General features: G+C 48.7%; 1 protein-coding gene across 2 annotated transcripts; it reads right to left on the reverse strand.

The window, feature by feature from the left end:
* Positions 1–345: 345 nt before the first annotated feature.
* GALT (galactose-1-phosphate uridylyltransferase) lies at positions 346–16,664 on the reverse strand. 2 transcript variants are annotated; one of them, XM_084832775.1, is made up of 11 exons: positions 16,420–16,664; positions 15,771–15,940; positions 14,130–14,205; positions 12,883–12,931; positions 8,499–8,628; positions 8,094–8,150; positions 4,947–5,069; positions 4,740–4,872; positions 3,495–3,578; positions 2,150–2,304; positions 346–1,737 (listed from the first exon to the last, which is right to left on the reverse strand). In XM_084832775.1, exons 1-11 carry the CDS (start codon positions 16,460–16,462, stop codon positions 1,672–1,674), a joined length of 1,086 nt encoding a protein of 361 aa, XP_084688901.1. In that variant the 5' UTR covers positions 16,463–16,664; the 3' UTR covers positions 346–1,671. The 2 variants fall into 2 exon arrangements, with proteins under 2 accessions (XP_084688901.1, XP_084688902.1); XM_084832776.1 differs by lacking the exon at positions 8,094–8,150.
* Positions 16,665–16,744: the final 80 nt, after the last annotated feature.

The raw sequence follows: 16,744 nt of genomic DNA on the forward strand, positions 1-16,744 counted from the left end.
TTCATACATTCCAAATGAATGTATGAATTACAAAAGCCTTGAGTGGCAGGCACCATCTTAGAAGAGACCTTATCTCCCCAACAGGATGGAGCACCTCTTCTAAGATGGTGTCTGGGGCACATTACCCAACTTTTGTATGGAACGACATACATCTACAAATGGACAGATCACTTTGTTAAGCCTCCTCCTTCAACCAACTACAATTCCTTTAACTGGGATGCAAACTTGGGCAGGCAACGAAGTGCAGGAGAAAGGTAAACTGAAGTGGAAGAGTGTGGGGCGGGGGGAGAAAGAATGAATCCAACCACACAAATGGCTAGCGCCTTGGGACAAAGACAACACACGCAAGCAAGGCAGGAATGATTTATTCATTTCTGATAGAATTGAGACAACGTAAACCATAAAGACAAGCAAGACTAGCAGAACAGATTTTCTTTATTCTTATTTTAGTACACATGGATCGGAAAAAATAGGATAGAAGAAAACAGCATCTAGAACCAAAATTATCCACTCAAAGAGTCTCTGCTTAACTTCATTGTTTGAGGCTCTGAAAAGACTATGGACCCAACAAGCACAGAACCCTCAGTCACCCACAGAGGTGACACAGTTGAGTGCCTTCCACACCAAGAAACCTTCTCCTGGTCACCTTTAAAGATTCATCTGCTGTACTGTCATGAATTGAGCATACCCAGCACCACATTTTGAGGTGGCAGTGGGGACTGGGTGGATGCAGAGGCATCTATGAATTATCTTCTTGTTCACAGGAAACCGCTGGCTCCAGACTAGAGTTCAGGGTGGAAAATTGGGGCATTTGCACTGGCCCTCTCAGGCCTTCCAGCTCCCTCTCAGTTGGGAAGTGACACCAGCCACTTCCCAACTGTCATTTTTAAGGCACATAAGCAAAGATGCTCATAGCTAGCACAGAAAAAAGGTAGGTGCAGATAGGAGGCTGACATCTAGCAGAACTCCTGGGAGCAGCTCAGAAATTCTTAAGTCTCCTATTTGCATCTGGCCTCCCTAACATGAGCAAGACTGGCATCTTCAACCATTTGGGGGCCATTTTAAAATACCTGTCTGACTTAGGAGGCCCAGGAGTCTTTACTAATGCAGGACAGACTTGCATTCAGCAGCATGCATGTTCCTTGCTGCAAGTCCCCAGTGAAAACGACCCTATGTTATGATCACTTTGGGGGGCTAAGGAGAAAGATGTGGACCACCTAGCTACCGTAACTCCCCTATGACTTCTATATAAATGTTTACCTTAATAACAATAGCTCCCTACATTTGAGGAATACACAATGAGAAGCAGGGATCTACCAATGGAAGCATTAAAAGCCAGTGTAGGGGAGAGAGCTTTTCCCAATTTCCATTTCTTGATTCATGGCAGGTTATTTAGCCCTGGTGAGCATACTGGGAATCAAAAGGGTTTTGCAGAAGTCTCCTGACAAGAGATGAGGTGGATTCCCCCACAAAACCTCACTAGTTTCACAAGGCCTCTGTTTAGCACTGCAGGAGGACCGCAGATCAGCCCTGACTACTTGAGTCAAGCAGCCCTCATAATGTTCCCTGAGCAGAAACCTCTCCCCCCTCCGCAGGAATGACTCACACAGATCCCCGTTACTGCAAGCACAGTGATCATCCAAACCCAAGGTGGCCTCCTTGAGCATTGCACTAGGAAGTTTCCCTCTGTTTCAGCCGATAGTGCTCCTCAGGCAGGTTCCTTAGGCGCTCAGCAGCCTGTGAAGAGAGAAGGATAAGACCCTAGGAGAAGGCCCAGGGAAAGAGCCACCCCCATCCCACTAGGGCTGAAACAGATTCTACTGAATTTGAACAAACACTGCTGTTGCTTAAGTGCCTGAAGAAGAGAGGCCTCAGAATAACAACCCCAGACATAAACACCCTTTTCCTCTCTTCCCCTGCTATTTTCTTTACAGTTTCCACAAATCTGCACCACCCATTTCCCTAGTACCATTCCCACTGCTTATGAGGAACATAATCCTTGTCTGTGACTCCTTGCATGTTCAGCATCAGGCCACCACTATGAAGCAAGTGTTTACTGATCACGTTTTTTGGACAGGAACCAAGGCCAAGAATCCACACAACAAGGCCATGATGGAGGCATAACTTACATGCAGCCAGTACTACTCACCTGCTCTGGTGTCAAGTCCCTCTGGGCCTGAGCCAGCATTTCATAACCAACCATAAATTTGCGGACTGTGGCAGAACGCAGCAAAGGCGGGCAGTAATGGGCATGCAGCTGCCAGTGGCTGCAGTCAGCATCTAGGTATGGCCCTGTTGGGGCCCCTGTTGGAGACAGCAGGTGATGAGATGGGGTGCTGTACACCAGGTGGCCAGAAGCACGCACAGGGGATGCAAGTGGTTTGCTGGACCTGGGCCAGACAGACAAATCTGAGCCTCCTCAGGGAGGCACGAATGAGACAGCATTCAGTGCTGCAGCGGGAAAAAGAGAGGGCTCAAGGAGGGATCGGGCAAGCTGGAACTTTGGTCCAAAGCAGGACAAGCCCCGGCAGACAACAACAGGTTCAAGGAGGCAGACCTTGGTGTGAGGCAAAGGGAAACATTTACCACAGAATCCTCCTGCTGCCTCATCCTGCTTGCTTTTTTAAAGGTTCATGGACTGGGGGAGCCTGCAGCGCAAGGGCAGATTAAGGAGGAAGCAATTCCCTACAGGAAGGCACAGATGACTCAAGTGGGGCAGGAGGAAGAGACATTAAAAATGGGACAGAGGTATCGGGAAGTCCCTCAGCACCAGAAACCCAAAGGCAGTGAACGGCCCCAACTCCCTCCCCAGTGATGATGAAGAAGACCCTGAGCTCAGGCAGCTTCCTGCCCTCTTCCGGGTTTCCGAGAGGCATCTAACAGGCCACCATAGGAGGAAGGTTGCTGGATGGGATGGACTTTCAGTCTGACCCAGTTTCACAGCTCTTCTCAGGGGACGTTCAGGTTCAAAGAGCCAATTAAAATGCCTTCACTGCTGGGATGGACAACCCGTGGCCTTCCAGGTGTTTTGGCCTACGACTCCCTCGTCATTGGCTATGCTGGCGAGGGCTGCTGGGGATTGTAGGCCGAAGCAGGCTGCCCACCCACTTCGGTGGGATGATTTCTTTAACATGTGCAGCCTGGCTCCTAGTGAGGAGCACGCTCAGAGCATACAAGTAATCCGCAGTCAGCAGCGCTGCCCACATGGACTGGCAGCAGTGGGATTCCAGGGTCTCAGGCAGGATCCCTTCCTAGCGCTACGTGGAGATGCTGCCAGTGACTGGGCCTGGAACCTTCTGCAGGCAAAGCAGGAGCCGTCACTGAGTTACAGCCCCTCCAATTATGTCAAACAAGGCGTGAAGATTTTTTTTTAAAATGGAGAGTAGCATCCTATTCAGGATGGGGAAAAGGGGTATCCAAATCTTTTCACACCTGAAAAAGGTGTGTGCGGGGGGGGGGGGGGGATGAAGGTGCTTACTCTTCTAGGTGCTTACCATGCCATCCCATAGAATAGGGGAAAGAGATCTGGAAGAGATTGTCATACTTGGTGAGAAGCCTCTTCATAACAGAAGCCAGGCCTGCAACAGAGGAGACCCAGAGAAGTCAGCCTATTTGCGCCATCAGCACCTCCCTCCTATGCAGAATCTTCCCAGAGAGGCCACTTCACAAACCACGGAGCTTGGAAGGGGCCTCAAGTCCAAGCCCCTGCCGGCAGCAGGAATTCTGCCTTGAACCTCTCTGCTGAGGAAGAACCATCTGGGCCCATTTCATTAGGAACCCACCCTTGGATACATGGTTGGAAAGGACCTCCTTGTCGTGGACTCCAGACTCTGAACCATGAACTTCATGGGCTACAGCCAGGATCTACCCTAATGAGCTACCGGGGACTGTGTGTACTCAGGTCCCGACTCCCCTTCAGGCACAGGAGAGAGGTGCAAAACGTCAGCCCCTGCGAGTGGCAAGCAGTGGAACCCTCTGGATTGGCCAGGCCCGGCAGAAATACTTGGAGCCTCACATCCATGTCCTTGCCTAGGCAACAGAGCAGGACCGCCTGCTTGCTACACTCCAGACCCCTGCAGAAGCTCTGCCTCATGCTGCTGGCCACCTGGGTTTAAGAACACCCAGTCGCATGTCTGGATTCTATTACTGCCACTCACAGCCTCAGCCTGGGCTGAAACATCTGTCCAGCCTCATTGTTCCAACCCACCTAAGAAATGCCACTAAGCAGGGTCCCTCACTGCCAGGGCCTTGCCCACAGGAACATTTCCCTTACTTTTCTTCCTAAAAAGTAGTGCTCAGCTGCTATCAAGCAGCAGCACAGAGTTTCACAGACAGGGAAAAGGCCTTAGTGGCTTGAACGTGGCCCTGGAGAATACAAGTTATCTACCCACAGCCTCAGCAAATCCTTCCAAACATCTGCCCCACCTGCTCTCAAAAGACCCTCAGCAGGTGAAATTTCCACACAACCTGAAGCAACTCCTTGCAGTCTCTCTCTGCCGCTGCCCCCATTCCCAAACACACACGTTACACCTAGTTCTTCCTAAGAATGCAAGCTCTCCTCTCAGCCAGTTGACCTTGATTTCCAGGGGAAAGGGCAGCCCATGTGCACTGCCACCCCCTTTACCCTCTGCTTGGGGGTCCCTGCTTCCCTGTGCCCACTGCTCAGGTGGGGCACCACGTCACCAGCTGCATGCCCTCCTTCTTCCACCAGCCACAAGGGTACAGAGCTGGGCACTCACTGTCTCTTTCACTATCACGAAGGTCCTGAAGGCGACAGACATGCCGTCGAGGAAGCAAGAGGGTCTGGAACGGCCACACAGCCCAATAGGGGACAACCACCAGCCAGTCAGCATTGTCCACCACAATCCGCTCCTGGAAGTGATCCCAAGAGGGAGATCAACCACAGACCCAAGCACCACCCCCTCCCACAGGCCAGCAGCCTCTACCTTCCTCTCAGCCTCCAGCTGGGCATATTCGAGTAGCATGGGAGTGCCACACTCACGATGGTGCTTCTGCTGAGTCTGGTCCTCCAGAGACGCTTCATTGGGTAGGAAGTTACTGGCCCAGATCTAGGAAGAGGAGAAAAGGTGGTGGGTGTGTATGCGGCTGGTCCATTCAAAAATCTCTGCCTGCTCAAGTCAGATCACTTGACTTGGAAACAACGGTGCCCACAAAAATAAACCCAGTGGGCTATTTGCAGGCTAACACTACCACCATGTGGCTATTTTGTTAACAGCACTGCAAGGAGCACATTCTGCATGAAGAACTTCTGACTTAGATTTAGTACACAGCAGAATACAAGCCAGGACCAGTGAAAATGTCATGGGCGAAAAGAGGAGGGGACGTCAGGCACAGAGGATGTACATCCTGCAAGGCCAACTCCTTGCCCTCGATAATTTTGGCTGTCCTCCCTCTCCCAGCTTAAAAGGATTGGTGGGGGTGGAAATTGGGCTTGGAGGACGTGTGCCACAGGGCATGAGGGAGGGGAGGGGGAAGTACTCCAAACCCAATTTCCCCCCCTCCCCTTTACAGCCCAGGCTGAAGGGAAGCCAGGAGCAGCCCATCTGCTTCCTTTCAGCCAGTCTGACTACTGGCCCTGGCGCATTGAAGACCCAGGCCTCCATTCTGCTCTCTGCCACCAGGGTACCCCAGCAGCACAAGAGCAGCACGCCTGTGCAGCCTCAGGGGAGTGCGAGGGGTGGAGCAACTCTCTATCTTTGTAAAAGGATACAGGGAAGGGGAGGTAGGAACTCTTTACCACTGGTAGAGACCCTTCCCAGTCTTCCCTTATTCAGGCTCCTGCAGCATCCTCATGCAGCCCCTGAGACAGCAGTAAGATTCAGTCTGGGCTGGCCCAAGTCATCTTATCATCTGAGGCAAAGATTCAAATGGCGCCCTTCCCACTCTTTTAACAAAGGTGCACAATCTACCAGGACATTCTCCTATGTAAGCCACTTTGCAATTAACAGGGTTGCTTCACCTTGCCCCACAGTAGGGCTATGTCTGGGTGTACTGGTTTTGAGCATAGCCCTTTACAAGATTTAGTAACAGGAGGGTTATTTTTAAAAAGGTTACTCAGGGTTGTATGGAAACGTCAGAGAGCAGATGGGAGAAACACTTGGAATATTCATTGAGGTCTGGGTACATAGTCTGTGGAACATACAGATCCATCAAGGCCTTTCTTCTGCCCCATGAGCTACTGAACTACAATAATTATTGTGCTACAATAATTAACTCCTCCGAAAGATGGTTGCATATATGATGTTAAGCCCTGTAATGGATCTGGGAGAAGGGAAAACGTTCCCCATTGATAGATCCCTTCTTTACAAGCCCCACCCCCGCTACACACAAAAAGATTTATAGGAGGTTCCTACACGCTAATCCTTGTTTGAAAACTCTAGGCGGCTCAGCTGTATGAGAAGATTCCTTGCCCTTTAGCCAGAGTCCTTTCCTTCAAGCTCTAGAAAAAACATTTTGAAGTTTCTTGCCAAAGGCCAGAAAACAACAGAACTTATCTTGTGAATACCCTAAGAATAGAAGGAATAGCTTAAATGTGTAGTCTTGTACACAGGAAAAGTTTATGAGACAAATTCCCTTTAAAAACAATTCAGCTAAGCGTCCACATATATAAAGGTTTATTTGGGGGGAAAGTGGTGAGGGAAATAATAACAAAGGAAGGCAACAATCACACACAGAATTGCAAATTAAATCAGTAAGGTCAGTCTAACTTAGCTGGTTATATGTTACCTATTTGAGCAGACTCTTGGGTTCAGAACATATGCAGAGAGGATGGTCTGAGAGAGAACATCTTTAGTCTCCTGATTAGATGTTACTAAGAAGACCCAGACTGAGAGCAATGTCTCACATATTTACGGGACTCTGAGAATAGCAGAAGCCAGCCCCTTTGCAGAGACAGACTGCCGCTTTGCCCAATGGGGTGTTACGCTCCATTCCTGATGTCAGTGATCTAGCCAGCCAACTGGAAAATTTAGGAGGGTGCTCCAACCAGAAGCAGCTTTGTGAAAGACAGCTTAGGCTTTGGATGCGTGTGTGTGCTTCTGCAGGTTTCACAGTGGGGTCCCAAAGTCCCAGACGCTTTAGACAGTAATGTTAAGCTACCCCAGAATACAGGGGTTTGGCACAGCCCCTTACTGGCAGTGGCATAAAGCATCCCCAGGCCACGGCACCTACAGCTACTGCTAGCCCCTGCTACAGGGAGAAGCATTCAAGCAAGCAAGTGCTCCTGGGAGGGGTGAGCAAACCTGGTGGTGTGCCACCAATTTTAGACCTACTGTCAGGAAGTTGAACCTGTGACAGCCCAAGTCTCACACTTCACCACCACTGAACTAATCCTACATGGAGAAACATCTTCTCAAACCTGGCCAGGGCTAAGCCAAATTTTCATAAGCTTCAATGTTCCTGTCAAAATTCTCATTTTCATCTAGGGAGAATCTTTTATCATATTATGAAAACTGCACAAAAATTAAAGTGCTTTTCCTATTTTCATCCACATCCTGGACACTGAGTGCTGCTCAGCTGTGCGGAAGCCCCAATGGCCAGCCCCTTAAGGCTTCAAGGAGCTGTGCCATTCCTGAGACAATCCCCAAGAACTCAGCTGGGCGAAGTTCCACGCCTGGCCTGACCAAGCAAGCACTCAAGCACAGCCTTTCTGTGTCTGTGTAAGCTCTTTGCTAGACCAGGGGTGGACAGAAGGTAGATCTGGATCTACCAGCAGATCTCTGGGTGATTTGCAGTAAACTGAGTAATAAATAGCAGCAGCAACATGACAGCCCCCATCTCAATTATACTGCTGAAATCAGGAACACTTGGTGTAACCCAGAATGCATGTGTGTGTGGAAGAACTAAAAGTTCCATTCAGTTCTGGTACTCAGAACAATTCCTGCATGCAGAATTCTTTAATGTCTTTTCTACCGGGCTCTGATTGGTGGATCCGAAGGTTCTAGTAAAAAAAACCCAACAAAACAAGTACATCCCACAAGCCTGAATTCTGCCTACCCCTGTCCTGGACCATGCAACTGGTAATAGTCAATCAGGGAACTCCACTGCTAGGTGCATACAGAAAGTCTCTTTACCTGGCAGTGAGGGTGGGGGTTGGAACAACCCATCATGGCTCCTTTGTTTTCAAAGATCTGTAAAAAGCATTGTAACCGTTGCTGAAGGGTGTATACATCCTTTTAATGTATACACCCTTTTTATTTTCAATTAAAATAAATGAATAAGGCATTCGTAGAGATGACGGTGCAGAAAGCAAGGACCAGAGGCACAAACTAATGCTACAGAATTCGTGCTTTTATTCCAGCAAAGGGAATATGTACCCCCGTTCCCTTCACAAGTCTCCCCTACAGAGCAAGGCTGCCTGAAAAAGAGTTCAGTGCAAGTTGAATGCTTGTTTGCCTCCACCATCACACCCCCAGTAAGTAGTGCCTGGCAGGAGGGTTCAGGGGGACTGGCCAAAGCAGTTTCTTGCAGACACTGACCTGCACCCAGGAGTAGGAGGCACCCAGCTCCACAGCTATCTCTGACCATTTGTCAATCACAGTGCGGATCTCGGCAAGTGACATGAGAGGCAGAGTCCAGTCAGACCACGGGTGGAAGCACATGACTTTGCTGGGAGGGAAGAAAGCAAACAAGGGATTATAGCACCAATGGTCTGGAAGGAACAAGAAAGTAATCCAGCTCAACCCCGTTCTAAATCAGCTCCTATCACTGTCCCAATTAACACACCTAATCCAGACTAGACTATGCCTCCAGTACAGGGCACAAGGAACAAATACGTCTCTCCCAAGTGGCTGTGGAGCAAACAACTCCAGATAATTCAACCAAGTGAGCCCAATCACAAGCTAAAGGTGGGTGTGCCTGAAAAAGAGTTCAGTGCAAGTTGAATGCTTGTTTGCCTCCACTATCACACCCACAATAAGTAGTTGGAATGTGCCAGGGGGCGGAGGCACAAAGTAACTCCCAGAGTCAGTGGGCCTGGAGATTTGGGGGGGGGGGGTGTGGAAGCCTCTAGAACTAGGTTTCCATCCCTGCAGCCTAAAAAGCATCACTTATTCCCCATGGGGAGAAGAGCAACATCCAACATTCTAGGAAACAATGATGCCCAGTGTACACAACACCAAGCAGCCAAACTCCTAGAGCCAAGGTACAATGAAGAGCACAGGTGAAACCTGGGATCCTTGTAATAGGAAATCAAAGCAACCCCAAATCTCTGCAAACACTGAAGATATGAGTCATGCTGAGCCCCATGAAATATCTGTTGGTTGACATTCCCTCATCCATAATCTTCTAGAACACTCTCTCATTCACCAGTTTCCTCCTTGAGCAATCCCCTGGCCAATAAAAGAGGGAGAGAGGAAAAGGTTGACCCCAGACTTGGCAAGCAGAATATCAGCAGAGATGAGGCTAAGAGCCAGGGATGCCACGTCCCATGACCGGTACCCAATGAATCAACCACCCACAGAAGGGAAGAAATAGCCAAAGGGAAGGCAAAAGGAAAGCAGTGTGCCTGCCTCACTGGTCTTACCAGAAGCATCTTGGGAAATCACTATGGAACACAGAATGGGGACAGACCAGGAAGGAGCCCACAGAAAGGACTCATTACGCACCTAGCACCCCAAAGCAGGATTCTCCAAAAATGAGTGCTTAACATACTGAGGCCAGAGCAGGGTGGATAAATGTAGATTTTTAAAGCATTTAAATCAGTTTTAAAAACATCATGAATAAAACAGTAAATTTCCCTCTAACTTAAAAACAACATAGTTACAATTAAATCTCATCACAAACATGCTAAACCTACACTTTCAGTCTCATAAAAATGGAATTAGCTACCCATCAAACATGGATATTAATTTGTTTTTCATCTCCTGGAAATAGCTCTGTCCAGCCTAACTAACGGCTCTTGCACGTTGATAATTCCAGGCTTTCAATTTCTCTAACTAAAGACCAATGTGCAAAGACACAGGCTAGATAGGACTGCTGTTCTGTGCTTATGTGGTGGTGGAGTTGAGGCAAGCAAGGCAGTGGAGTTAGTTAAGACAGAGAGACCATATAGCAGGATGGATAAAAACTGATGCTTTAAAAAGAAAACCAAAAATTGGATTAGAAAAAAAAGTACATTTGATTTTTTCAGCCCAGTAACTATAAAACTGCTTTGACCTAACAGTTTAGGGCATTTTGTTAACGCTTGCTACTTTGTTTTTTGTGAGGGTAAAGCTGGGCCAAGAGAGAGTGAAGCCAAAAGGAGCAGCACGGGAAAGAAAAAAGAGAAGATAAAACTGTCCAGTGTGCATCTCCCTGTATTCATACTAACACTGCAATCCTATACCAATTTACCTGGGAGTGAGCCCCATTGAACTCAATGGAACTTATTTATGATACTTATAGGATTGTGCTGGTAACCTCAAACTGTCATGGATGCTGGTCATAAGAAAGACCCTATATGGGAACGTTTCAAAACATTCCCTCTATAGGTAAAAAGGAAAGCATGCCACTTACAGTCATGTTAAAAAGAAAGTACACCCTCTTTGAGTTCTATGGTTTTACATATCAGGACATAACAAAAATCATCTGGTCCTTAGCAGGTCTTAAAATTAGGTACATACAACCTCAGATGAACAACGCATGACATATTACACCGTGTCATTATTTATTTTACAGAAATAAAGCCAAAATGGAGAAGCCATGTGTGAAAAACTAAGTACACCCTTACTGCTTCCATAGGTATGAAGAAGCTAAGTAGCAGCCGGGTGCTGCTAATCAAATGCCCTTGATTAACTGATCATCAGCAAGTGTGACCACCTCTATAAAAGCCAAAGTCTCAGGAGTTTGCTGGTCTCAAGCATTCAGGTGTGTGTTAACACAATGCCAAAGAGTAAAGACATCAGCAATGATCTTAGAGAAGCAACTGTTGATGCCCATCAACCTGGGAAGGGTTATAAGGCCATTTCCAAACAATTTAAAGTCCATCATTCTACAGTGAGGAACATTATTCACAAGTGGAAAACATTCAAGACAGTTGCCAATCTTCCCAGGAGTGCACATCCCAGCAAATTCACCCCAAGGGCAGACTGTGCAATGCTCAGACAAATTTCAAAACACCCAAGAGTTACATCTCAGACTCTACAGGCCTCAGTTAGCATGTTAAACGTTAAAGTTCATGACAGTACAATTAGAAAAAGACTGAACAAGTATGGTTTGTTTGGAAGGGTTGCCAGGAGAAAGCCTTTTCTCTCTAAAAAGAACATGGCAGCATGGCTTAGGTTTGCAAAGTTGCATCTGAACAAATCACAAGACTTCTGGAACAGTGTCCTTTGAACAGATGAGACCAAAGCGGAGAGGTTTGGCCATAATGCACAGCGCCACGTTTGGCAAAAACCAAACACAGCATATCAGCACAAATATCTCGTACCAACTGTCAAGCACGGTGGTGGAGGGGCTTGTTTGGGCTTGTTTTGCAGCCACAGGACCTGGGCACCTTGCAGTCATTGAGTCGACCATGACCTCCTCTGTATACCAAAGTATTCTAGAACCAAATGTGAGGCCATCTGTCCGACAGCTAAAGCTTGGCCAAAATTGGGTCATGCAACAGGACAATGATCCCAAGCACACCAGCAAATCTACAACGGAATGGCTGAAAAAGAAAAGAATCAAGGTGTTGCAATGGCCCAGTCAAAGTCCAGACGTCAATCCGACTGAAATTCTGAGGCTGGACCTTGAGAGAGTTGTACATAAACAAATGCCCACAAACCTCAATGAACTGAAGCAATGTTGTAAAGAATGGGCCAAAATTCCTCCACAACAATGTGAGAGACTGATAAAGTCATACAGAAAACGAGTACTTCAAGTTATTGCTGCTAAAGGTGGTTCTACAAGCTATTGAATCATAAGGTGTACTTAGTTTTTCACACATGGCTTCTCCATTTTGGCTTTATTTCTGTAAAATAAATAATGACACGGTGTAATATGGCATGTGTTGTTCATCTGAGGTTGTATGTACCTAATTTTAAGACCTGCTAAGGACCAGATGATTTTTATTATATCTTGATACGTAAAACCATAGAACTCAAAGAGGGTGTACTTTCTTTTTCACATGACTGTATATACAGTGAGACAAAGACCCAAAGCCTGCTTGTAAGAATGAAACCACACAAACAATACTCTACTTAGCTGTAAATTAACATGGCTCAGCGGTCAGATCTGGACCATTGTTTAAGAGTTGTTTGAAAAAGTTTCAGTGGGAAAGTTGATTTAAATCAATGATTATGGAAGACAACTATGTAAGCTGCCTTGGGTTCCTTGCAAGAGGAAAAAAGGTGGGATACAAATGTAATACTAATAAACTGACCTTTTTTCTTGCTGGCTTAAATCATGATTTAAATCAATGCACCTTGGGCCAGGGGAGTAGAGTACTACAGATGTGCTGGTGGAAGTGGCACTGTTTTGCTCTCCCTGAAACACCTTAAATATAGCATCTGAGTGTGGAAAACATTTAAGCTAAAAGCACATGTATACTGCTGGTTTGACACAGCTGAGCCACTGAATCTCATGAAACCTAAGTTTCATAAGGGTGCTGAGAATGGCTTGGGAAGTGGACATAACAGTTAAATTGGTTCACGTCTCCCACAGAGGCAAGCCCATAGGAATGAACAGCTGGCCTCTTACACAGACCCAATAATGTGACAGACAGGCAGACAAAGTTGGGAATTCCTGGTGCACAAAAACTTTTCCTCATTTCTTAAAAACAGCGTGAAACAAGAAAAGACCAGGCTTGTAAGAGCTCCATGCAGAAGCACCAAGCACAGGGCGATTCTAACCAAGCCTTAGGCTTAGCTGACATGGCAGGGAGCGCAAGGCTACATTTACCACACGCCTCGAGCAGACGCTGTACGGAACAAGGGGTGGTCACCAGCATCTGGGGAAGGAGAGGAAACCCAATGAGAAGAAGGCAGGTGGTGATAGGTGTAATCAAGAAAGGGCAAGTGTTAGAAGGTAGCCCAGCACACCTTGAATCAGCACAGCTGTGCTGACATCCCTCAAACCCCACAAAATCACTTTCTAGCCCAACACAGGGCTCTGCATGAGCTTTGCTAATGGCCCTCAACCCACCCATAATGTCCTCCTGTGAACTTTGCTGTACCCAACTCTAGAGACTTTCATACATTTCAAACACTGGGAAAGACAAGACGTTTGTACAAACGAACAAGGTACTACCCATTTTCCCAGTTTATTATAAATCAAGGAAACCACAGCTAATCCTGAGCTACTCACAGCAGAAATATCGTTCTGCATGGATATCTGCTGCCAGATCAGGAACAGACAGCAGATGTCCATGGATGGATGGTATGTCCAGATGGCATTATCTATCTTACAGCAAACAGGACAAAGCAGGTTCTACTATTTTGCTGACAGCACAGCTCCCCACAATACAGGAAATGGAAAAACCAAAATGACCCCAACATTGTTATTGCCTGTATTGCAGAAACAAACAGTAAGCCAGTTGGAATGTGCACACATCTGTACCCCTTTCAAAACTACTATATCCCAAGACATTAGTGTGTGAAACCCAAACTTTGGGAGATGTCTTTCCCACAGGTTTGTCTGGCAGTAGGAAACAGAATAGACAAGAGCTCCACTGGAAGTACTTTGGCAACATGCCCTGTCACAATGAGTCTTTGAAACAAATGCAGTCAGACAACTTCAGATTTGGGCTCCCCCACCCCCCACCCCAGCCTCCCCAATCTTTGTCCTCTGAGATACTAATAGCCTAGGACAGGGCACTTCCATCCACTCAGCTAACATTCTTCAACTGAGACATACACACCCAACTTTGAAAAAAAGATTCTGTATTCAGTAGAATTGGCATGTTTGGTTTTTCTAGCAGGGCTCCTCTGCCTTTAACTGCTGAAAATGTTCCTACTGCACAGCTAGCCTTGCCAAAAAAGCCAACATGGCAACCGTAACTGGGAGCTGCATCTCATCTTGGTCAAAGGGATCCCAGCCCGTTTCCCTCCAGAGAAGGAGCCAATGCACAGTCTCCCACTGGGATAGCCAAACTTCATTCTCCCGGTGGCTCATTAAGGTTTAGTCAGGGGGACAAAGAGAATTCTTACCAGGTTCTGGGGCATCTGGCTGTAGTGCAGGGAAGTCATTGTCAAAGACAAATGTGTTCTCATAGTGGGGATTCACCTGCATGGGACAGAGCAAGAGACAAATTGCGCCCCAGAGTGCTGAGCTCCGAGACTCCCTCACCTTGATGGAAAGGATCAGGGCCCTGGCTCTACTTTCAATCTGCTACAAAGCATTGTTAGGATTACAGCTTCTACGGCAGGGGTGCCCAACATTTTCGGCCACCAGTGTCTGCTGAGGGCTACATATGCACTCATGCATGCATGCACATACCACCACTAGCAGGGCATGTAGTTTTTCTACTGCCACTACCAGTGTGAGGAACCTTTTTCTACTCATAAGCAAGCAGGACTGAATCACTCAGCAGCACTTCAAATAGCATCCTAAACACCCAGCTTGTGTATGTCTTCCCATAAGAAAGCAAGGCAAGCCTTTATGTCTACTCAGAAGTAAACAGGACAAGCCTCTGCAGGACTGAATCACTCAGTTTGGAAATAAGAGCTTTTCCCTGCCAGGAGAGGGGGCAAAGCCTGGGAAAGAAGCTAGTGGGAAGATCTGCGGAGCTGCAGGAAAAAGCGGGTGGAGCACCACTGGCTTGGCAGGGCGCACCAGGAGCAGCCAAGCACTGCATGCGGCCTGCAGGTTTTGCACCCCTGCTTTAAGGGCAGGAAAGGAGATGAAAACTCCAAAGGAAGAAGACAGAGGACACAGCGTGGAGCCACTCATACCATTAATAGTAAAAACCAGTGAGAACCACAATTTGTTTTTATTTTGATTCCGATACTTAAGGTTTGACAGGATGTGGCATTTTCAGCAGGAACTTAGTAAAAGATGGGCCTCAGAGGATGTGTGCGACGAGCAGAATGACTAAGGATAGTAGGAAGTGCTGTGCAGTTCAGGAAAAAAAGCCCACCCCCATCTACTGGATTCTCTATGAAAAGCATCCTTTTGTTGCCTCAGCTTCCTACAAACATGCCTGGAAGGTTTCTACAGCCATAAGGCTGTGCCAAGCACTGGGTAACAGACACTCTCTGCTTCACAGCACGCACAGCCCATTCCTTCCCATGTCTGTCGTGGGAGGGGGGGAATACTATGCACAAGCTGGTATATTACGGTCCTTTGATCCTACGCAGCTCTCCACAAATAATGAGTAGTCAGTCTCCGTGCCCCCTCGCCCACTTCTCTGGAACTAAGCTACCCATATTACTGAGTTACATGCTCTGCCTTTTAGAAACAGCTGCCAGAAGAAAAAAGGAGCATGGGCCTCTTTACGTTTGACAGCAAAAGCCTGTGGCAAACAACCAACTCTCCAAGGCAAGCTTGCCATCATTTCCTATGCATATACCCTGGAAGATCCCAACTTATACCACATTTTGCCAAAAGAAAAAACTGAGCAAGCTTATACCAAATACGTAAATATGTGAGTATTTCACCAACAGACAGGAACAATTTTAAAGACAGGATTTGAGATTTGGTGACACATACTGTGAATATCCTCCAGGCAAAATTTAGTCGCTTTGGTGGTGGTGATGGGAAAGTGATATAACAACTGTGTCATGTATAGTGGAGGACTGCGGGGTACAGGACTGCAAAGGCCTGTGTCAGCCTCCACAGCAGCGCAGTACCTCGCCATTCGCTCTCCTCGCTCCAGGGCACAAGGGGTTGGCCAGATCGCAACGTGGAACGTCCTCCTGGGGGGCCTTCTCCACCTGCCCCTGCCACGGGCGCCGCATGCGATGGGCAGAGACCAAGACCCAGTCATCCCGCAGTGGGTTGTAGCGGAGGTGCTGGTGATCTGGGCCAACGACAAGGTGGGGAGAGAAACAGTCAGAGGAAAAAGCGAAGGGCCACACAGAGCAGCGGCCCCGCAGCCACCAGTTCCTCTTCCCAGCAAGCTCCCCACTCCCAAACTAATCCTGCACTTGCCAGAGCAAAAGGCCCCCCGTTTAGGGCAAGCTCCACCCTCCTTCCCTAGCAACAGGCCCCTCCCCTTTGGGGGAAGCGCCACCCTCCTTCCCTAGCAACAGGGCCCCCCTCCCCACCTAGTCATGAACTCCCCCTAGCAACAGGCTCCTCCCTACTATGGCACCCTCCCCTCCACACGTATATCCTGGCAACAGCCCCCCCGGAAGCTCCACCCTCCCTCTCCCGCAGGGGGCCCCCTCCCCGCGACAGCCCCCCCAGCAACAGGCCGCGGTTCCCAGGCCGGGGCTGCGCTCCTGAGCTTCGGCCTCACGAGGCCTTTCCGCCGCCCGGAGCCCCCGCGGACGGTACCGCTTGGCTGGAACTTCGCCGCGGCCGCGGCCTTCGGCTCCATAGCGGCGCAGCCGCAGCCCCTCGCGCGGCCTCGCGTCAGCGCCCCGCGCCCCCGCCGCCGCCACGGGGCCCGCGCCGCTCGGGTGCGCCACGGCGACCGGCTGAGCTCGCGCAGGGCAGGGCAGGGCAGGGCCGCTGGCCGGGCTGGGGCGGCGAGCGCCCGGGCTGGCTGCGCGCGGCCGGGCGCTGCGGCGGGGCTCCGCGGCGGGCCCGCCCCGAGCGCGGGCGGCGCCGCGAGTGGCTGGCGGCGCGGAGGGGCGGGCGGCGCGCTGCGCCGGCGCGC

Source organism: Heloderma suspectum, chromosome 2 (genome assembly GCF_057233095.1).
Source record: "Heloderma suspectum isolate Gila_16-S chromosome 2, 16-S_ref, whole genome shotgun sequence".
Lineage (NCBI taxonomy): Eukaryota > Metazoa > Chordata > Lepidosauria > Squamata > Helodermatidae > Heloderma > Heloderma suspectum.